Below are 24,373 nucleotides of genomic sequence, written 5' to 3' on the forward strand. Positions count from 1 at the left end.
CGGTAGCGATAACATCTTGTTTATTCGAAAAGGCGGTAGCTATTTGTGTTTGCAGTAACACTAAATTATCAAGTGTGGAACGGTGTCGTCTGAAGCCAGATTGGGCTTCGTTAATTATAGCATATTTTTCTAGAAGCCAAGTTAACCTTGAGTTAATAATTTTCTCGAGAAGTTTGCATGACGAGCAGGTCAGTGAAATTGGCCTATATGATTTTGGCAGATTGGAAGATTGATCGGGTTTTTTTATTGGTATGATGATTGATTCGGACCATATACGAGGAAATTTCTTAGTAAGCCATATTTTATTGTACAGATTTAGAAGTTTTGCAAGGCTGGATTTAGATAATTTTTTTAAAAATATGTATGGAATATTATCTGGCCCGGCAGTGGAGTTTTTACAAGACGCTAGAGCTAATGTTAATTCTTCTAGTGTAAAAGGGAGGTTGATAGCCGCTATATCATGTCTACTAATTTGAGGAGTGTGAGAAGTTAAACGAATTTTGCTCATTTAGATTTTGGTTATGCTCGAGTTCATATCTAAATTTCAGTGCGAAACATTCAGCCATAATTATGCGAAATTGATTGGTTATCTGTAATTACCTTTCCTTCCTGTGTAATTGCTGGAATTTTTGGTGAAGATTTTTGTCCTTTAATTTGTCTTATTTTTGTCCACACTTGTGTTGGAGAATTATCACTGGTAAGAGTCGAAACAAAATTTTGCCAGGAATCTTTCTTACTTTTTAACAATATATTTAGCTTTAGCTTTTAGTCTTTTGAAGCAAATCAGGTTTTCTTGACTTCTCCTGCTTCGATACCTGTTAAGAGCAGTTTTACATTCTTGTACTATTTGTTCGCATTCTGGATTCCACCATGGTACGGCCTTTTTAGAGGAGCATATTGATATTTTCTGGACATGAGTTTCTGCAGCCATGATAATGCAATTGTTAAAAAGAGTTATTGTCTCGTCAATATCTTCAGACTCTTGTACTAATGAGAGTAGGTTTTCGGCACTACTTTTGAAATGATTCCAGTCTGATTTAGCAATATTCCACTTAGTGACGGTGCAATGTTTTTTATGACTATTTGTTATGACTATCGGGAAATGATTACTATCGTATAGGCTATCTAACGTATACTATGAGAGTGAGTCAGCTAACTTGGGATCACATATACTTAAATCAATAGACGAGTAACTTCCTGATGCGATATTAAAATATGTGTTAGCTCCACTGTTCATCAAACAAGCATTATTGCAATTCAATACGGTTTCTATGATTTTTCCTCTTCCGAATGTTTTCTTGGAGCCCCACATAGTATTATGGGCGTTGAAGTCTCCGACTAGTATAAATGGGCTAGGTAGTTGGCGGACTAAATCATCTAACTCGATTTCAGTGAGGTTATAGTTAGGTGAAATATAAATACTGCATATAGTTATTTTACCAGGACACCAGATAGTTACTGCTATAGCCTCCAAATTAGTGGTTAGAATATGATGTAAAGAAAATAAATCGTTAGACACGAAAATAGAGGTTCCTCCACTTGCTCTAGTAAATGCTGTTCGAAGAAAATGGTAACCTTCAAAGTTTTTAAGCTCTCGTTTATGAGAGTCTTTAAAATAAGTCTCTTGAAAGCAAATTATATCGGCTTCTGTATTGTTGATTAGTAGTCCAGGGCGCATCTGTTTTGAGATGGACGTTGAGAGGTGACTCAAATTTTTTTGCAGAAATTGCTTAAAAATAACTCGAATAATAATATTTGAGTTATCCTCCCACTCAAAATCGTCCGGAACATTGTTTAAATAATCAAAATGTCAAAATATGAAGGAAAAATTCGATTTTTTTATTGGTTTTTTGATTATAACATTAAAACCATTCATTTCTGAGAAAAGTTGTACTGACATAAAAGTTGCACAATTAAATTTTCTACAATATAGAATTGGTTAAAAATTAAAAAATAGTCACCCTTGTTGCAAAATAGCATTAATGGCGAAAAAAAAAAACATACAAAAACAAGTAGTCGCATTTTACGTTTTTCAACCATTTCTGCTACACTTAGGACCTTTATATTTTACCTAAAAAAACTTTATAATATAGTAAAATAACGCTGTAAATTTTATTAAGATCGATTTAACAGATTTTGTAAAATAAATTTTGCAATCCAGCTTTTGCAAAAGAAATTCATTTTTTTTTTTAAATGTTGCAGGACTGAAAATAAAGCAGATAGTAAGTTGAATTTTTTTTGCTTATAGAATTGTACTGTACCTTTTTAAATAAATATTAATTTTTGGTGCTACGCGCAGGACAGCGGTGTTCGATTCACACAAGTTGATTTCCACCAAAATGTCTTCCAATCTTTATCTAATATATTATTTTCTTACTATATATTTTGTTGTATTTTAATATTTTAATTCCACAAAAATCAAACTAATTTTATTACTATTTGTGAAATATTGTTTAGACAATTGCATATGTTTAAAAATAATTAACTTTTATTTTCTAAATTAAAATATAGGAACAAAGAAAGTTTTTGCCAAAAAAAGTGTTATTTCAAAGGATAGAGCATGCGTTTTTATTTTGCAATAAACAAATTTACTTATTTATATCAAAGTGTAATGAAAATTAAAATGTATCAATCATTATCAAAGGTCACTGGAATGCCAAATCAAAACAAACTATCCGCTGTCCTGCGCGCAGCACCAATAATTAATGTTTATTTAAAAAAATTCGTGACGCCGTGGTAGTTAATTTATTTTAATTTTGCAAATTGCAAATGAAAGGTACAATACACTTCTATAAGCAAAAAAAATTGCAACTAACTATCTGCTTTATTTTCAGTCCTGTAACATTTTGAAAAAATGAATTTTTTTTGCGAAAGCTGGATTGCAAAGTTTATTTTGCAAAATCTATTGAACCGATCCTACTGAAATCTACAGTATTGTTTTACTGTATCATAAAATTTTTCTGGGTAAAATATGAAGGTCCTAAGTGTAGCATAAATGGTTAAAAACGTAAAATTCGCATACTTGTTTTTGTATGGCTTTTTCGCAATTATTGCTATTTTGCAACAAGGTTGACTGTTTTTTAAATTTTTGATTAACTCTATATTATAGTAAATTTAATTACGCAACTTTTATGTTAGTACAACTTTTCTCGGAAATGAATACTTTTAAAGTTATAATGAAAAACCAAGAAAAAAATCGAATTTCTTCTTCATTTTTTGACATTTTGATTATTTAAACAATGTTCCGGACCTTTTTGAGAGGGAGGATAACTTAAAGATTATTATTTGAATTATTTTTAAGCAATTTCTGCAAAAAAATTTGAGTCACCTCTCAACGTCCAAATGTACTAATATTTTTACAGATGCGCCCTAGTCTATAGCTGTTGTATGCGTTCTAAGCGAGGGTAAAACCCATCGCAATTCCACTGAACTAGCGTGAAAGTAATGGCTTTAGGTAGTTAAGGAAGAGTCTGAGAGATAATCGTTATCATTATTGGTTGATTGAGACTCTTTTTAGATTTTTAATTTTCTTAGAGACTCTTGTGAATCTATTTTTCGCTGTTCTGTCTTCAAGTGAGGGGTATATTTTTGACATATCGTCAATGAGTGCCTGGACATTTGGACTGAACTCCTGTGCTTCGTGCAAGGGGTTATCACTGCCGAATGTATTTTCAAGGAAGGCTAGGAAATTTTCAACAGGAAGGGAAAATGAGTCTGGATTTTCTTGAAAAAGATTTTGGATAGTGTGAATTGTGGAATTAGTTAATTTAGACTTATCGGGGGAGTCTTTCTTAGATCTTTTGGCTTTATGCTTAGTGGGAACAATTACATCTGATGTGGGCATTTCATTGATTTAATGGGTGTATTTTTAGAAGTTTGTGTTTCTAAAGAGCTTGTATCACTGATGTCAGAACGACTTCGTTTCTGACTGGTGGATGGGGGAAGAAAATCAATATTTGGGGTTATGGAAGTAATGGGAACATCGAATGTATTTATTTGTTGACTAAGATCTAGATTATTTGTTGGGTTTGAAAGTGTGTCATTATTTGATATTGGGGAAGTGGAATTGGGTTCAGTAGGGAACGATTGTTCTTTTAGGGAAGGATTTCTAGGAGGATTTTGACAATTATTTGCCGTGTGACCTTGTAGTTTGCATAAAAAACAAACCATTTTATCCGTAGAGCGAAACATCCTGTGAGAGTTGTTGTCAAAAGAGATTACTATTGAAGTTTGGAGCTCAAAGTTTTCTGTGGATGGAGTGACATATACTTGTCTTCTGAAACTCATAATATGAGTAAATACATCACCAGGGTTTCCAGCTTTTAGATATGAGACTGGTGCCGCGAGTTGTAGACCTAGATCCTTGAGATGTTTTTCTATGATGTCGTGTGGGATTGATGGATAAACGCTGGAAAATATAAGCCTTTTAGCTGGTGTTACTAGTGTGCGTACTAGTAGTTCAACTGTATTTATTTTAATTGTAGGATGTTCAGTTATAATTTGATCGACGAGTTCAGAATTTGTAAGGTAGATACAGATTCTGTTATTCGAAATTCTTGAGGCGAAGCAGATGTTTTTCGGATTAACAATATTACCTATGGCCTTGACATAGTCGAGTACTAAATTTGGTTCTGCATGAATTAAAATTGCTTCGGTCTTCTTCGGATACTTCGGACGCGGTTTAGTCATAGTAGCAGTTGCATATGAACTAGTAAGATTACTGGAAGAATTGGGTCCAGACATGGTGTTGCTAACAGTGGGGGAACATTGATTTAAATTGTTACTCATGTAGTCAAAAGTAACTTGAATTTGTTTATATTAACGCTTTGGATGTCTGGAAATAAGTGATAACCTTCGATACATCACTGCAATACTGGTTGCCTAACTGTTGGCGTCCATTGCGACGTGATAGCAACAGTGAAATACTATTGACAGTTTGACACTGAATTTGTTTAAGTTGAAAGATTATTAAGTAAAAAATTTCTTACTGAACGAAGTTACGGCTTGTTCTTGATGATTTACACGTAACACAATTATTGTTATTAGTCACTATTTGCGCGAAAACTAATTTTAATAACTAGTATTTATAGTAAAAATTACAAATTTCGGCACCAATTTACAGATCGATACATACACGTTCTGACGTTAGTTTAACAGTCCAAGCTGAAAATTTGTTAATAGCTTAACGGTGTCTATTTGGACAAACTTTGATGTATGGGAACACTGGAACAGGGGAAGTTTTGATTGTGGAACGTGATTTTAATTGTGGAACTTCTTATCCTAACAAATTTATGATTGTGAAAACTAGTAGTCCTACACGTAAAACATGTTAAATGAGGAATTATGTTGGTGATAAATAGCAATCTGGTTTTTGCATGAGAGTTTATTGAAAGGGTAACAAATCTATTGGAAGTTCTGTCTGACAAAATACATGAAACGTTTTCGTAGTGACGTTCCAAATTTTTAACCTGTTCCACAATCAAAACTTCCCCTGTTCCAGAAAAGAAACTTTTTATTTATTTTAAGGGACGTTCGGCCCTCGTTAATAACGTTTTTGCACGATTGATCATTTTTGACTGTTTACCGTGACATATTTTACGTCAGTAGGTGACAATTACTAGCAACTCGACGGTAAGTAATCCAACTCGACGGTAAGTACTCCAACTCGACGGTAAGTAATTCACTAACCGTCGAGTTAAAAAGTCTCTTAATTTTAATATATTTTTTGGAAGAATAAAGAAAACTAACGAATTATTTATTAATATTGAAACATATGGTACAATTTGTTAAATTATTTAATGAAATCCCACCTGTTTGGGCTGTAGTTTCACTTCTAACAGAAACTCCTGCAGAATCGCATACATTAGCAGTATCCAACATTTTTTCTCTTCAAATACGCGATCAAAGTTGAAAACTTGGAAATATCAATGCCATCATAAAGAAAAACGGTGGATTTAATCATTGAATATTCTGCCCAGAGGCTTCCAGGAGCTTTCAACTGCATATGTCTTTGAATGAAATATGCCAATAGAGTATTTTCTTCGATTCTTAAATTCTTGCCTTCGCACCATTCTTTAAAACTTTGGTAGGTATTTTGATAACGGATTTTGGATTTTTCGGGAATAATTGCGGAACACCCTTCTTCCCAAGCCCGTTCAATTTCTTCAAATTCACTTTCGCTCATATTTTAATTTATAATAATCAAAATTGTACTTAAACTTATTGACAACTAAATAAAAACTCAATTCTCCATTGTTGTTATGCACCCTAGTTACTACCTAACAACCAAAGTATATATCTTGATAAAATGAATGAAACTATTGTTTGTTTTTTAACCAAGAGGAGTGATTCAAATTTACCGCGCCGTAATGCTTGTTTCTAATTGGTCCAACGGCAGGCAAGTTTACTCCACTGTTATTAAATTTTGACACTAATGACATTTATCAAATTTTGACACTTCTGTCATTTTATAGGTTAATTAAGTATATCTGCGATTTTTTTTGTTTTCTGCATTATTCCTTTAATTTTTAGATTTTTAGTCTACTTTTATATAAAAACAGTTGTTTTTAGAACTCTTTAGCGATGTGTTAGTATAATATAATATGTATGGATTATCATCGAAAGCTGATATGATCAACGAAAAAAGAAGATGAATTTGGTGACATTTCTAGTAACTTTCTTGGGTGTGAATCTTTCTTTTTAGTTTACTCCTCTTGGTAAAAAAATCAACTATAGTCAATATGACGAAAATGTTTAATTTTATAATTTATAATGGTGTCAATCGTGCAAAAAACGTTATAAGCATGTCGAACGTTAAAGGCTGATTCACATAATAGCTCAGGTCACGCTCCGCTCACGGTCAGCTCAAGCCACGATCAAAATATTCTCTCGGAGAAACCACGCGGTCAAAAAAAAGGGACGTAATTTGACCGTCGTGTTTAGTGCGGATAGCATGATTAAAATGCGTGTAAGAATAGTTGACCGAACCTTGAGCTGAGCGTGAGCGGACCGTGACCTGAGCTATAATGTGAATCAGCCTTAAGGGTAACCGATCTCAGACAATAATTGTCTGAGATCGGTATAAAACCCTTACCGTTCTCCATACTTAATATACTAAATCTTTCATTCTGCGTTTAAATTTTTCAAAAATACTTATAGTGCAGTCATTGAAGCGTAAAATAGGTTTTTTACCTACGAAATTTTTTATTATGAACCTATTTACATGAGATTTTGGAATTAGGCTTCTCTTACCCTTAACTTCAAAAGTGATATTGACCCGAACTACGTTTTTTATTTTTAAGCGGTGAAAACAACCCCTTAATGGAAAAATTGACATTAAGCCATTTTATCGCCAGAAAACATGTTTAATAATAAAGAGTGACATAGTGAAGTGTTTTCTAACACAATAAACGCATGCTTAATTCATTTTTATCCCCTTAAAAACCGTAAAACCCTTGCAAACAACCCCTAAATCGAAAAATTTTACAAAAAATTAATTTAGTATGACATAAAAAGATGTAATTATAGAATAAATTATATTTTACGTTTTCTATCTTAATTATTATATTTTTAACCCCCTTTCAATCCTTAAAAACAACAGCCTAATAAGAAAAAATTTTCAAAAAATTAATTTGGTTTGACAAGAAGACTTAAATATAGAGTAAATAATATTTTACGTTCTCTATATTAATTATTTAATTGTTAACCCCTTTCAACCCTTAAAATCGACACCTTGATTAAAAATTTTATACAAAATTTCTTTTGATAAACTAAAACGGATTTAAATATCGTTCCACGTTCTCGAAAAAGCTATGTTGGAAAATCATATGCTCAAGTTCTTTAACCCTTCAAACTACCCCTAAATATAAAGCATACATATTTAAGAAATTCGTAACGGAAAAATTGAACAAGCACAGTAGACTATCAACAATACACAGACTTACCTTCCAAAAATTCACGCTCCGAAATGTTTAGTTTACTAAGTAGAAAAAAATACGATTAGTTCTTGGGCCATAACTACTTCAATTTTGAAGCTATCACAACTTATAAACAACCATTTTGAAGGTAATTAACCCGCCGTTACACGCGTCTTCTATTGTGACGTGGTTGCACGCGTATGAGCGTCGCCCTCACCTACATAAATTCGACTTATTTCGAGAAAGAATGAATGTCAACATGTATAAATATAAAATGGGTTGTACTCACATATTATAGAAATACTCGTAAACCAATTTTTTTTATTAATTTAACAAAACAAAAGTAAAAATAATATAGATCAAAAGCAAGTTTTCTTAATTTTCAATTTCAGCAAGCCACTGAAGAAATTAACGTTCTTTACGCGAATTAATTTTACTAAAAATACAAATTAAAATTAACAACTGTTCTGAAGCTATTTCTTTGTGGCATTTATGTAATTAACTATTAATATTTTGTATTTTGATAAAGACGTCCGAGGTGGAATTCGAAACGTCAATAAAATTAATTTTTCAAGTTAAATTGTGGCTTATTTCCCAATTAGAATAGGTAAATTTAAAAATGGGTTCTTAACCAGTTGCGCACCTAGAATTCTCCTCTGGGGGGATAGGGGATAGGAATTAGGCACCGAAAGTTTTTTGTATTATTTGTGAAAGACAAGTTACATTTTCCTACCTTCTTTTATATATATTTCTCTATGCTCTGGGTGGGATTTTAACCCCCAAACCCCCCCCTCGGTGTGCCACTGTTCCTAACCTAATCCAAACAATATTTTAATTAAACCTATCTAAATATTAAATAAAAACCTAAAAGTTTCTTTGAGATAACAGAAATGTGATTTCACCGTGATTGCACGCGCAGTGAGGAATTCCCTCACTTGAAGAGGGATGTCTCTTCTTTCAACTATCACACAGCACACTGACCGTCTGAAATATTCTATAACTTTTTCATACCCTCTCATGAACCATGCTAAAGGCATTCCTGGGTGCTTAAGGTTATCGTATTAGTTTACACAATTTCATTGCTTATAAACAAATATGGTGAGGGATTCCCTCATAGCGCGTGTAATGGCGGGTTAAAAGACCTACAACTTCTTTTATTATAATATGTATTGAAAATTTTTTTATTTTGAAACGGTGAAGGGTCAAAGGGCTCGAGAGAGGCTGTGGTTGCGCTGCCGCGCGCTGTTTAATCAATCATATCTTTGTCAATTTTTGTGTGATAGGAAAAACAAGCAAACCAAAATTTTTGTAAAAAAGAAATATTTTTTCATTATTATACTTTTTTACGTATCTTTCATTATTTTTCAGATATTACCTCAAATTTTCTCTTGAATCCATCAAACTCTTTATAAAAAAGTTGACTCTTGTTGAGTGGTTTGTCTTGAATTTTATGTGAGGAAACATTGTCAAAATCGCAATTTTAACCTAAAAATGAAAAAAAGTGAAGTCACGAATTTCTACGTTTAACTCACTACAACTCTGTTCCAATTTAATATTTTTTTCTAAAATTTCTACAGCACAATATATTTCTCACCTTTGTAAAGACTATGAAAGTAACTGTAGTCTTTCAGTGTTTTTTATAAAAGTTATGAATTTTTAATAATAAATGGTAGAGATTCGTGAATTGTAGAGTTAAATCGCAAACATTAAGTGACAAAATTTAAAATTCATCTATTATATTTCATTCATGTTAAACCATAGATTTCAAAGAAGTTTTATGGGGAGTTTTAGGTCTAGATGTGTTATAGAAAAAAATATGGTGCAACTTTTAAATTTAAGAAAAACGTGGTTTAACTTTGTTTTATTTTTAGAGGAAAATTGCGATTTTGACAATGTTCTCCCACCTAAAATTCAAAATAAACTTGATTTTCGTTTTCAGCACCATCAAAAACATAAAGTAAGATCAAAATTAGCCATTCACCACCAATGATCAGTATCTCGAAAAATTTGCGTTATTTTGGGGATTTATAACGTAAATGATAAACGCTGCACCATTTGTTTTCTATAAAACATTTTGATCCAAAACTTTCCAGAAAACTTCTTTGTACTCATGTTTTATTTTTGATTTTGATTTAAAATCTATATTTTAATTTTTTTCAGTCAAATTTTGCGATTAAACTTTGCAATTCACGAATCTGCACCTTGTACTTTAAAATATTAATAACTTTTACTAGAATAAGACTAAAAGCTTAAAGCAGGAACCATTGTCTTCAGAAATGTGAGCGATATATTTAGTGTACAAAGTTTAGAAAACAATATTAATACGGACCAGAGTTGTAATGAGCTAAACGCAAAAAAAAAACGTGATTTCATTTTTTTTATTTTTAGGGTACAATTGCAATTTTGACAATATTCCCCCGCGTAAAATTTAAAATAAATTTCATTTTCGTTTTTGTCACGGTGAAAAGTATAATCTAAGACCAAAATTAGCCATTCACCACCCATGGTCAGTATCTCGAAAAATAAGAGTTATATTGGGGATTTCTAACGTCGACATTAAAAGTCGACACTATTTTTTTTTCTATAATATATTTTGATCTAAAACTTACCAAAAAACTTCTTTGTACTCTCTACTTTAACACAAATGTGATTAGGAAGCTAAATTTTAAACTTCGTCGTACAACTTTTGCGATTAAACTTTGCAATGCACAAATCCGCACCTTTTCCTTTGAAAAATTCATAACCTTTATCAGGATAAGAATAAAAGCTTGAGGCAGGTACCGTTGTCTTCAGAAATGTTAGATCTATATACTGTAAAAATTTCAGAAAAAAATATTAAAAAGGAACAGAGTTGTAGAGAGGTAAACGCAAAAAAACGTGATTTTATTTTTTTTATTTTTAGGTTAAAATTGCGATTTTGACAATGTTCCCCCACATAAAATTCAAAATAAAATTCATTTTCGTTTTCAGCACCCTCGAAAATATATAGTATAAATAAAATTAGCCATTCACCCCTCCGTGGTCAGTATCTCGAAAACTAAGCTCTTTTTTGAGGGTGTTCCGCTCTTGTATGTAGTTTTATTAACCTTATTATACTTATAAACGAGGTTGTACTGTACTTAAATTATTCGAATGGCATTCTGATTCGCCCTTTAACGTGATGTTGTTGGAAAAATACTATATAAAGTGTTTTACGACTAAAAAGGGTGAGCTTGGTCATGATGAGCTGTTTCCTTTTCAACAGACCACATGATTTTATTTTGTTGTCGGGTATTTTCATATTAAAGTTGATTACATGCAGACAAATGAAGTATTCTCATATAAAGTCGTCCCAGGAATGCACCTCAACAATATTATGACAGTAAATAATGTGATTTAACATTTTTTTTATAGATTGTAGTCTCGGTGTAGAAAAAGACGGATCCACATGTGAGGCCTATATTCGCGTATACAAATGGAGCGACGCTGAGAAAAAATGTGTCAAAGCCATCTATGGAGGCTGCAATCCGACCAAAAACAATTTCCGTACTAAAGAAGATTGTGTAAAAACGGCAACTCCAGTTTGTTCTGATTGATTATATCGATATAAAGTATAAAAACTTATTGGATTTTATAAAAACAATAAAAAGTTTAAATGTTTCCTTTTTCTCTTACTTTACTGCAAAATCCAAGAAAAATAAAGAATTTTAAGAAAAAAAGGTAGAAGTAGAAGAAATCGAAGTTTTATGTCTTAAACGACTAGAGATTAGAATCAAAGGAAACAAAATCGAGTCATAATTCGGGACCTCGGAGGTAAACTACACTATGTCATTTTAAGCAACTTTTCAGTAGGGCCGTTTGAATATTTTAAAAATTTTATATTTCCCATAATTAGGTATCTTTCGCTCTGAAAGACAATATGATCATATTTTAGTCATAACATATAACTAGTTTATACAATCCAACTAATAAAACGGTAAAATTTGCCCTAATTACTGTAATTAATGCTAATTTACCGTGACATAGTGCAGTTTTCCTCTGAATGTTTTAAAAATCTTATATATCCCATAATTAGGTATATTTCGCTCTGAAAGAAAATGCGATCGTGTTTTAATCATCACATATAACTAGTTTGTACAATCCAACTAATGAAACGTTAAAATTTGCCCTAATTACTGTAATTAATGGTAATTTACAGTGACATAGTACAGTTTACCTCTGATAGGTTTGATCTAAGCTTATAAAATATTTATTGAATTTAAAGGTATTTAAGCGCAAAAAATAGGTAGGTACTTCCCATGAAACAAATTTTTATTTTAGTTAAATGTTATTATATTAAAACCTGTGTTAACGGCCACCTGTCAAAATCGGCAACCTGTACTAACGGCCATTTATATAATATGGGCGCGGCCAAATAATCTTATTATTTTAAAAACCCATTTTATAGAAATTTACCAGTTACTATCGGCCAAAATATTTTTGTATAGGTACTTGTTGATAATACTCAGTATTGCGAAATACCTTATACTATTTTATTACTTATCGTATTTATCTAAAATGAGATTAAAAATAACCTGCATAAGGGTTGGTGTTGGCGAACACGAAGAAAGGATGTTGTAAAATAAGAAACCTTTGTCGCTAAGAAACATAATAAAAATATTATAATAGCTGAGAAAGTGAAAAGTCTGGTTTAAATTTACAAAAGTTTGCCGAAAAATATAGTTTTGTAAAATTATGAAGCTGTATTTAGAGACCGACCGAATGTGACTTTTTTGGCCGAAGCCGAAGCCGATGCCGAAGTTCGGCCCGAAGGATACCTTCGGCCGAAGCCGAAGCCTAAGCCGAAGGTGACTAAATATTTGCATTTATAGTAGGGATAGTTGATGGTCGATGTTTGCCATTAATATTTAGGTAGTCAAAACACCAGTATTCTTGAGTTTTAACAAATACAATAAAATTATTATAGTTTCTCAGAATTTTACTACGTGAGAAATATCCAAATGAAGATCTTTGAGACATCTTGGCCTATTGTTAAAATTTATATCCTACCTACTACCTGAAAGTTTGTAAAACGTTTTGGTTTATTAGGGTATAAAATAGGGTGTAAATATTATTCAAAGTATCAAAGGCTCGCCGAAGCATATTGTTTAGAGATTATTTATATAGTATAGTATACTCGGAGCATTTTATTATTACACCTTCGGCGAAACCTTCGGCTTCATTTTGGCCGAAGCCGAATTTTGGCCGAAGGTTTAAATATTGGCCGAAGGTGGCCGAAGCCGATGCCGAAGCCGATGCCGAAGCCGATTAATCGGTCGGTCTCTAGCTGTATTATAAAAAAATAAAAGTAAGTTGAAGAATTCTTTAAAACGCTTCACTAAACGCTAACATCTGATAACAATCTGAACAGATTCTGTTTTTTCCGTAGTATAGAGTCTCTGGCCAAAATATTAGACGCACTATAAAAGATTTAAAAAATGGTTATTATGAGGTAATACCATTGTAATACTAAATAGGTTTTATGTATGTACCAGACACAAGGTATATTGTTTGGTTGTCCATTTAATTTTATATATTTTATCACAAATAGAACATTATTATTAATGAACCATTATGTATTTATTGACTCTTGAAAGAAAACAGGAATAACAACAATGTTGGCAGTTTGTTGCTGACATATTGTGACTCAACAAAATAATAATATTTAATAATATTTGTTGTTATTTCTGTTTCTTTTATATATATTTTTTTTTAAATTTAGCATAATTTTAAGTGATGCATAACTTTTGAAACTATATGTATAATTAGAATAATACAATTCGAAATAGAAACACCAGTTTTTAAGAGAAGGTACACACTATTTGTTGCTTGTTTATTACAATGTATTAATAACCACGATTTTTATAAAAACAACTAGGTAACTATAAAAAAAAAAGAATAGATGAAAACAAAGAGATTTATTTCTGGTCAGAAGAATAGTTACCTATGACCCCTTTACCGCTAGGTGCTCAGTGCACTAAGTCAACATAGTGTTGTTTGCGATCAAAACTCAGTTAGTAACTGTGAGGTAAAAACACCCAAGCTTACATGGCGCTTTTTACCTCTCAAATTATTTGAACATAGTGTTCTATTTTTTTGGTAGTTTTGTTTTCGTGGTCATTAGTATTAAGTGTAGTATACCTCTAGAAAGCTCTTGGAGAGCTGAGTGAGTTAAAAGAATAGAAACAAAACAACGCCATGTCGACATAGTGTAGTTTACCTCCAAGGTCCAGAATTATATTATAGTTCGGCAGATTCGTGCAAATATTATAAGAATTGTGCATTTAATGATAGAAGCACATAATTTGGACCATAATATATACTACACATATAAAGGTTCAAATTTAGATACGAGGCTATCTCAGATCTTGCCTTTTACAAAAATGGCGGGCATTCAAAATGTCGACGATACATATGTGACTTATAGCACGATAACTTTTAAACGAAAAGTCCGACATCAACCAAATTTGGTATATGGGTTCTCTTTTTGATGTATAAGATCAAGCTCCTGAACCGGAAGAATCGGTTTACCAGAAGTTGTGTTTTTTATATAAAAATATGTTGTTTTTTTTTCAATTCTTTTACCCTGTTTGTATTCATTTTTCAAAAAGATAATACCGCCATTGAAAAGAGCGTAAAAATATGTTTTAAGAAATATTTTGAACTTTTTAATTCTTTTAATTACCATTTAATAAATGCATAACGTATCTTCACATGTACCTATGTGCGGCAGATGCGTGAACATATTATACAAATTGTCGTGCATTTAATGGTAGAAGCATATAATTTGGACCACATATACTATATATATAAAGGTCAAATTTAGATACAACGCCATCTCAGATATTGCCTTTAAAAAAAAGGCGGGCATTCAAAATGGCGACTATACATATGTGACTAATAGCACAATAACTTTTGAACGAAAAGTCCGATTTGGGATATAAGTTCTTTTTTTGATGTATAAGATCGAGCTCTTGATCCGGAGGAGTCGGTTTACTAGAAGTTGTGTTTTTCCTGATTTTTTTGTAAAAATATGTTGTTTATTTTTTCAATTCTCTCACACTGTATATATTAACTTTTCAAAATGGTAATACCGGCTTTAAAAAGAGCGTAAAATATTTTTTAGGAACCCATCAGCTATATTAATTACATACGTATCTTCACATGTAGGTACCTATGTGCGGCAGATTCGTGCGAATATTAATATAACAATAATTATTGTGCATTTAATGGTAGAAGCATATAATTTGGACCACACATATTACAGCTACAAATATTCAAATTTAAATATGAGTCCATCTCAGATTTTGTCTTTTACAAAAATGGCCGGCATTCAAAATGAATCTGTAGCCAATAGGTAAATGTGAATATACGTTATGCATTTATTAAATGGTAATTAAATAACTAAAAAGTTCAAAATATCTCCTAAAAAAATTTTTACACTCTTCTTAATGGCGGTATTATCTTTTTGAAAAAATTATATATACAGGGTGAAATATTTGAAAAGGAAACAATATATTTTTACATAAAAAAAAAGCAAAAACACAACTTTTGGTAAACTGATTCTTCCGATTCAACCCCTCGATCTTACTCATCAAAAAAAGAACTTATATACCAAATTTAGTTGAAATCTGACGTCCCGTTCAAAGGTTACGGTGCTATTAGTCACATTTGTATAGTCGCCATATTGAATGCCCGCCATTTTTGTAAAAGAAACAAAAACTGAGATGGCCTCATATCTAGATTTGAACCTTTATATGAGTAGTATATGTGGTCCAAATTAAATGCTTCTAACATTAAATGCACAATAATTCTTATAATATTTGCACGAATCTGCCACACATAGGTACATGTGAAGATACGTTATGCATTTATTAAATGGTAATTAAAAGAACTAAAAAGTTCAAAATATTTCCTAAAACACATTACTACGCTCTTTTCAATGGCGGTACTAACTTTTTGAAAAATTAATACAAACAGGGTGAAAGAATTGAGAAAAAAACAACATATTTTTACATTAAAACCAGGAGAAACACAACTTCTGGTAAACCGATTCTTCCGGTTCAAGACCTCGATCTTTTTCATCAAAAATGGAACCTATATACCAAATTTGAATGAAATCTGACGTCTCGTTCAAATGTTATCGTATTATTAGTCACATAATATGTATAGTCGCGATTTTGAATGCCCGCCATTTTTGTAAAAGCCAAAATCTGAGATGGCCTCTTATCTAAATTTGAACCTTTATATGTGTAGTATGTGTGGTCCAAATTATATACTTCTATCATTAAATGCACAATTGTTTTACATATCGGCTGCACTATTATAATTTGCACATCATAGAGAAGCTATAAAGGGAGTCCCGAAAAGATTGGTCATACCAAATATTCTGGGGTCAAAAATAGTTCGATTGAACCTAACCTACCTTAGTACAAATATGCTCTTAAAAAAAGTTACATCCCTTTGAAATTACAAAATAAAAATCGATTTTTTTCAGTATATCGAAAACTATTAGAGTATTTGTATTGAAAATGGACATGTATCATTCTTATGATAGGAACAAAATTATAGTGAAGTTGGTCCACCCCACAAAAATGTTATGGGGTTTTGTTACCTTAAACCCCGTCAAACTTTTGTGTAAGTTCCAAGTAATTCATTATTGCGGTACCATTAGTTAAACACAACGTTTTTAAAACTTTTTTGTCTCTTAGTATTTTTTAGATAAGCCAGTTTTTATCGAGATGCGGCTTCTTTTTTAATATACACTCCTGGCCCAAAAAAATGGGACACCTTAAAAATGGGTGTTCTTTGATGTCTCGAATCTCCTACACCTGTTGTCCGATTTTAGTGATTTTTTTAGTATGTTATAGACTTATTCTTTAAGAATCTCGATTTAGTAATATTGTTGCCGAACATGTAAATGTCCTAATATACCAGGTGTTACAATACTACTGTGTTTTTCTGTCAAAGTTCGCATCACCTTTTGGAATATTCTAGCATTTAAAAAATATTGAAATTAAAACTCAATTGTAGCCTTAGCTTTTCTTAACATTCTACTTTATGACTCATTCACTTCTGTTGGATAATGAAAAAGTTAGGTGCTTTGACAACTAGCCATATTTTTCACCAATACAGGGTGTTTCTAAATAAGCGCGATAAACTTTAAGGGGTAATTCTGCATGAAAAAATAATGACCGTTTGATTTATGAACATATGTCTGCAAATGCTTCGTTTCCGAGATACGGGATGTTGAATTTTTTCTTGCACACTGACGATTTATTTATTGCTCTGAAACCAGTTGAGAGATGCAAATGAAATTTGATGGGCTTTGAGAGGTAGATATTGCTCATTTTTTGACGTACAATTATGTATTTTATATTCACCATTGGCGTGCATACGGGTCATATAACCCGGTCATATACCCTGTATGCACACCAATGGTAAATATAAAATTTTTAGTTGTATGTCAAAAAATGTAAAATGACTACCTCTTAAAACCTACCAAATTTCATTTGCATACCTCAACCGGTTTTAGAGCAATAAATAAATCGTCAGTTTGTAAGAAAAAATTCAACATCCCCTATTTCGAAGACGAAGCATTCGCGGACGTATGTTTATAAAGCAAACTGTCATTAATTTTCATGTAGAATTAACCCTTAAAGTTTGCCGCACTTATTTAGAAACACCCTGTATTGATGAAGAACATGGCTAAACCTAACTTTTTTATTATCCAACATAAGTGAATGAGTCAAAAAACATAATGTTAAGAAAGCCTAAGAATACAATTGAGATTTAATTTCAATATTTTTTAAATTCTAGAATATTCCACAGGGTATTCCGAACTTTGAGGAAAAAACACAGTAGTATTGTTACACCTGGTATATTAGGACACTTACGTGTTCAGCAACAATATTACTAAATCGAGATTCTTAAAGAATAAGTCTATAATATACTAAAAAAATCACTCAAATCGGACAACAGGTTTAGGAGATTCGAGACATCAAAAATGACCCATTTTTAAGGTGTCCCAATTTTTTTGACCAGGAGTGTATTTATATAAAAATTTTATGGGGGTTTTGTTCTTTTAAACCCTCCAAATGTTTGTGTACGTTCCAATTAAACTATTATTGTGATACCATTAGTTAAACTCAGTGTTTTTAAAACTTTTTTGCCTATTAGTCTTTTTTTGACAAGTCACCTTTTATCGAGATGTGGCTTCTTTTTAAAAATATATCTAAAACTGTAAATTATAAATAAATTTTCAGATTATTAACAGGTCTCTATAATCGTACTTAACCATAGGTATACAAATATGTGGTGGATTCGACAAATATTCAAAATATATCGATAAACACTGGCTTATCGAAAAAGTACTAAGAAAAAAAAATATTTGAAAAATATTGTGTTTAACTAATCGTGCCACAATAATAATTTTATTGGAACGTACACAAAAGTTTGGGGGGGGGGGTTAAAGGAACAAAACCCCCATAAAATTTTTATGGGGTGCACAAATTTCACTTCATTTCTTTTTTGAAATGTTGCTGCCATAAGAATGACCTATGTCCATTTTCGATAAAAAATCTCTAAGAGTTTTCGATATAACAAAAAACATTGATTTTTATTTTGTAACTTCAAAGGGCTGTAACTTTTTTTGTGTGCACTATTGTATACAGGGTGAGGCAGATAAAGGGCCTATTAGAAATATCTCGAGAACTAAAGGTAAGAAAATCATGAAAATTGTTATACAAGGGTTTTGAGATGTGAACTATTTAATGAAAATATTTTGGTCTCTTTGCTACTTCCGGTTATACCGGAAGTTGATTGTAACTTCGTTTTTTTTAAATGGGACACCCTGTGTATTTTTACATTTTTGGATTCTCCTCGATTTCTTCTTTCTTTAAATATAAGGTTTTGTAATATTATACAGGGTAGGTTAAACGATAATTACGTTTTCTTATTAATTTCGTAGCAATATTCACACCCTGTAGGCTTGTAGTACTTTGACATAATAAACTCTATTTATGTTCAAATGATTTTTAATATAGTCTTCTATTGTTAACAATTATTAGTATAGCTAAATTTTTTGTTTTAGTATACAGGGTTGGTCGAAACACGGAATGAGTATTTTCTGAGTTTTCTTAAATGGAATACCCTGTATTTTAGTATTGTAATGAAATATTGTTTTATGGTACATTTTAATTACTTAAGCACTCCCTATACCTAACTGCTTTAATTTGTGAGTTATTGGTGATTCAAGCAAAACATTAATTGCAACACAAAACATGTGAAATTGTATTAGGTTGGCCGTAAAAATATTCAATCACAAATATTTTTTTGGAAATAAATACATATTAATCTAGACTGATACTTAAAATTGCCAATAATGGTTGAACTGTCAAAATACCATCGAAGTAAAGATTGTTGGTGCGATTAACAATTAAGCACAAATTGAAGCAGTTAGGTATAGGGAATGCTTAAGAAATAAAAAAATACCATGAAATATCATTTCATTACAATACTAAAATATAGGGTGTTCCATTTAAGAAAACTCAGAAAATACTCATTCCGAGTTTAGACCCACCCTGTATACTAAAATTAAACATTTAGCTATACTAATAATTGCTAACAATAGTAGACTACATTGAAAATCATTTTACCATAAATAGAGTTTATTATGTCAAACTACTACAATCCTACAGGGTGTGAATATTGCTACGAAATTAATAAGAAAACGTAAATTATCTTTTAACCTACCCTGTATTGTTACAAAACATTATATTTTAAGAAAAAATAAATCGAGGAGAACCCAAAAATGTCTAAATATACAGGGTGTCCCATTAAAAAAACGAAGTTATAAGCAACTTCCGGTATAACCGGAAGTACCAAGTAGATGAAAATATTTTAATTAAATAGATCAGTCTTCAAAACCCCATTATTCAAATTTTCATAATTCAGTTACTTTTAGTTCTCGAGATATTTCTAATAGGCCCTTTATCTGCCTCACCCTATATAGGTAAGTGAGTGACACCCTGTATAATATGACCAATTATACAGATTAAGCCAAAATAAAAGAGACATATAAGTTACATGTAGTTTGTTCAACTCCGCTCTAGGCAGTTGGCCAACAAAATCAAATACCTACTCAAGACAACTACTGGACAAAACTGTAAGAAAAAGGGAAAATAAAACAGGCCATTTACATTTAATACATTACATTTAAACCTATATTTGAAATATTCGACCAATCGAGGGCTGAGAACAATACGGTTCCAAGCGCCATTTCATAAATTTTTCAGGAAACAAATTTCTAATTTTAAAGTGTCATAACTTTGTTACAGTGTAGATTGTAACAACGTCTCAAGTTAGATAATGTCATAAGTAAGATTCTAATGTGTGATTATGTAACATTTTTACGACGTCTACAGTATACTTGGAACCTTAATGCACTATAAGCCCAGGCGCATATTGAACCTAAGCGAGTCACAACCTGCGCCGGTGGGACGGGTGACCTTTGCAGTTATTTTTCTAGCGTGCCGCATATTGAACACAAGCTAACCCGACCGTCGGCTATCGCAGTAACGAATAGAGACGGGCAAAATAAGTGCAAACGTGTAACGGTTACTATTGATACCGGTTCTCAATGGTACTGAGTACAAATACTGATTACAAAATACTGATGTATCTGATCCTTGTACTGAATTGAGTAGGCAACTAAAAAACGGTAGTTCCGTACATGTAACTAGTAACGTTTTAAAAATATCTTACACGTCCGTAGTAGTCGTAGCGGTAGTGACTTTCGAAAACATTGAATTTGATCATAAGCGGGTGCATAAAAAGATATCTTACACTAAGTATTCTATTTCTACATACCTTTATAATAACAAGCATAAGTTAAACACTGCATTGATTGTGATTGCAAAAACGGTTCGCATGTTTTAAATAAGATTTTTGCTGATTACGGTTTTGCTAAAATATTAAATAACACAAAAAATACAATTCACAACCATCATTTAATTTTTAACCATAAACAAAAGTCTAATAAATATATAATGACAAGTTTAAAATTGATCGACTTTGTCGATAACAGTGTCATTAATAGATATTTTTTACCATGAATCATTTTCCAATGATTGTGTGGATTTAGAAATACATACTAAACAATTTTTTGATCTGTATAAAGGAGATTATAATTATGACACATTATGGTACTCCTTATTTTTCAAATAATATGCTCTTGTAAACGCATAACTTTGATGTATTGGCTAAAGCCACACTATCTAGATAGTTCACAAGAAATTAAAAATAATTAACATAAAATTTCACTGTTTTAATCAGATATATTATATTCCCTACTATTGCAATAAAATATTACAACGAATAAACGAAAACTTGTAGAGTAGTGCTGATTGATACAACAGAGTAATAAAATGTTATTCATTCAAGATAATGTAAAATATATCGCCGCTTATTTATTTCAGATATTTCCATCTCGCAAACAAAAACACGTAAAAATATACATCTGGCGGTGAGTCACCTGTCCCAAGGCCCAGAAAACTGTACGTTGACGACAGGCCTTCCCAAGCTCGACCTGCGAACGCATGAACTAATAGTAGGATGCGCAGAACGGTCTACGCAGTCCGCCGACGCAGGTTGTGTCTGGCTTAGGATCAATTTGCGCCGGGGCTAAGCCTTGTACTTGGAACCTTATGGAATTATAAGATAAACAGTTCACAGAAAATTTTCAATTTTCCAAAATATTGTTAGCGCAATTGGCAAAATTAGGCAATAAATTTCAAAATAAAGCGAATATTGTTTATTCTTAAGAGGAAACAGTAGCGATCAACAGGTACCAAAAACGCGTTCCAAGGTTGCGGCTGTAATTATGAATATTTTTTCGAGATATTTGACACACGTATTCGTAATGTAATAAAGAATGGCGGTACAGAGCCCAATTTGAAAAATATATTAATATGTGGAAATTACTCTGTAATTAAATACAATATTAAAAAACGAGCCTGTACCGCCATTAAGAAGAACAAAAAAATACAAACTTTTTTATCCGATGCCTAGATTTTGTGTCATTTTGGAATTACTAATGAAATAAAAAATTTTAAATTATTTAAATAATTATTTATTTATGAAAATTTAAAATATTAACTTTTTTACCCTGTTTTAAGTGTACAACTGTCGAGTAATGTTATTTATATTATAATTGATAAAAAATTATAATAAATATATAATTTCTTATATAACCAAAAAAAAATTTTATAAGGAAAGATTTACGATACTTTTGCATAATTATTTATTACTAAAAAATGCCTTTTTTATTCACTTTTTTAAACCAAGTTGAAAATATAGCTCATGCTCTTTCATTTGACACATGTGGAATGGTTTTAACGTCATTTTTTCTGACTTATGTTATTGCAAAAAAAATGTTCTCTGGGAAAAACAATTTGAATAAAATTTAAACAACTGAATGAATCGCTTTGAAATATTTATCACACATTAAGCAGCAAAGAACCCTTATTTGACAAAAATTTCAGATCTCTACACTAATTTTTACAACAGTTATTGCGAAAATAATTTTCTTTGCGATTCAGAATTTTTTCGCAATTATATTAACAATAAATGAGCATATCAAACTTTGTAATACGTAATTTTAAAGCTTTTTCCATAATCTCGAAGATATTTGTACTAAAAAAACCATAAGTTTCCCTGTTTTCCATTGATTTGAAAAAAAAAAGTGAAAAATGTCATTTTTTGACACTTATTTGTTCATAAATAAAAATGGCCGCCATATCCTACGCAGGAAATAGTTACAATTTGCTCTTATAGGTATTACCTGTCTAAAAAACGCTTCAGTACCCTGGCTTTTAAGTGTCATGGAAAAATCCTTATTACCCTGGACTATTAGTAGAATCCCATATCAATCGACACAAAGTTAGAAAGAAAGAGTTCCAATATGACTTTCTATGGGTCTACTTTCAGTCACTTTGGCTAAAAACCTATTACTTACGGTATCCAATTGCTTGTTGTACAAATTATTTACGGACTAGATAATAAACAAGAATAAAAAACCGCTACATGCCGTAAAAATTAGATCATCATCATCATCATCATCATTGGCTCGACAGCCCTTTCTGGGTCTTGGCCTGTTCCAGGATTCTTCTCCACTCTGATCTGTTTCGTGCTTTTTTTCTCCAGTTTTTTATTTTTAAGGTTTTTATATCATTTTCTATTTGTTCTAAATATCTCAGCTTCGGTCTTCCTCTTGTTCTTTTTCCTACTGGCATCTGTTTAAATATTTTGTTTGGTATTTCGCCTTCTTCCATTCTTTCTACATGTCCCATCCAACGCAGCCGTCCTATTTTAATGAATGTTATGATATCTGGATCCTGGTATATTTCGTATAGTTCAAAGTTGTACCTTCTTCGCCAAATTCCATTTTCTTTTGTGCCCTTATATATGTGTCGCAAGATTTTTCTTTCAAAGATGGCTAGCAATGTTTCCTCTCTTTTAGTGAGTGTCCAGGTTTCTGAGCCGTATGTGAGGACCGGTCTTATTAGGGTTTTGTATATTTGGCATTTTGTTTTCCTTGCGACGTTGTCTGATCTTAGTTGCCGAATTAAGCCATGATAACTTTTATTGGCAATAAATATTCGCCTCTTCACTTCCTCTGCTACGTTATTATCAGATGTGATTAGGGATCCCAAGTATGTAAAGTTTTTTACCCCCTCAATGTTGTATTCTCCTATTGTTATATTTTGTGGCTGCCTTATTTCTGTGTTTTTACTTACCTGCATATATTTTGTTTTGTTCTGGTTGATTTTCAGGCCACTATTTTGTGCAGCTCGTTCTATTTGATTGAATGCCTCTATCATTTCTCTTCTTGATCTTGCGATTATGTCAACATCATCTGCAAATGCTAGTATTTGCACGCTTTTATTAATTATTTTTCCTCGAGTATTGACTGTTGTGTCCCTCATTATTTTCTCGAGTACAATGTTGAACAAGATGCATGATAGAGCGTCTCCCTGGCGTAGTCCCTTTTTCACATCTATTGTTTCCGTTAGTTCGTTTTGTATCCGGATTTTACTTTCTACTTTTAGAGATTCTTTTATCAGTTCTATTAGTTGTGTTGGTATATTAAATTCTTTCATTGCTTTTATTAAGAATTCTCGGTTTATATTGTCATATGCGCTTTCGAAGTCTATGAAGAGATGATGTGTGTCGATGTTATGTTCACTTGTTTTTTCAAGGATCTGTCGCAGAACAAATATCTGGTCTATTGTTGACTTCTGTCTACAGAAGCCACTTTGGTACCTGCCAACTATTTTTTCAGCGTGTGGTCTAAGTCTTTCATAAATGACGTTGGACATTATTTTGTATGCTGCATTCAGCAGCGTGATTCCACGGTAGTTTCCACATTCTAACTGATT

At 31.7% G+C, this 24,373-nt stretch overlaps 1 protein-coding gene across 2 annotated transcripts in view; it reads left to right on the plus strand.

Moving 5' to 3' along the window:
- Positions 1–11,555, plus strand: part of LOC126892824 (trypsin inhibitor-like) — a 60,950-nt gene extending 49,395 nt beyond the window's left edge. For both annotated transcript variants that reach the window (XM_050662558.1, XM_050662559.1), the window contains exon 2: positions 11,310–11,555. In XM_050662558.1, coding sequence (XP_050518515.1) covers positions 11,310–11,491 — 182 coding nt within the window. In that variant the 3' untranslated portion in view covers positions 11,492–11,555. The remainder of the gene's footprint in view (positions 1–11,309) is intronic.
- The last annotated feature ends 12,818 nt before the right edge of the window (positions 11,556–24,373 follow it).

This window comes from Diabrotica virgifera, chromosome 9 (genome assembly GCF_917563875.1).
Source record: "Diabrotica virgifera virgifera chromosome 9, PGI_DIABVI_V3a".
Classification (NCBI taxonomy): domain Eukaryota; kingdom Metazoa; phylum Arthropoda; class Insecta; order Coleoptera; family Chrysomelidae; genus Diabrotica; species Diabrotica virgifera.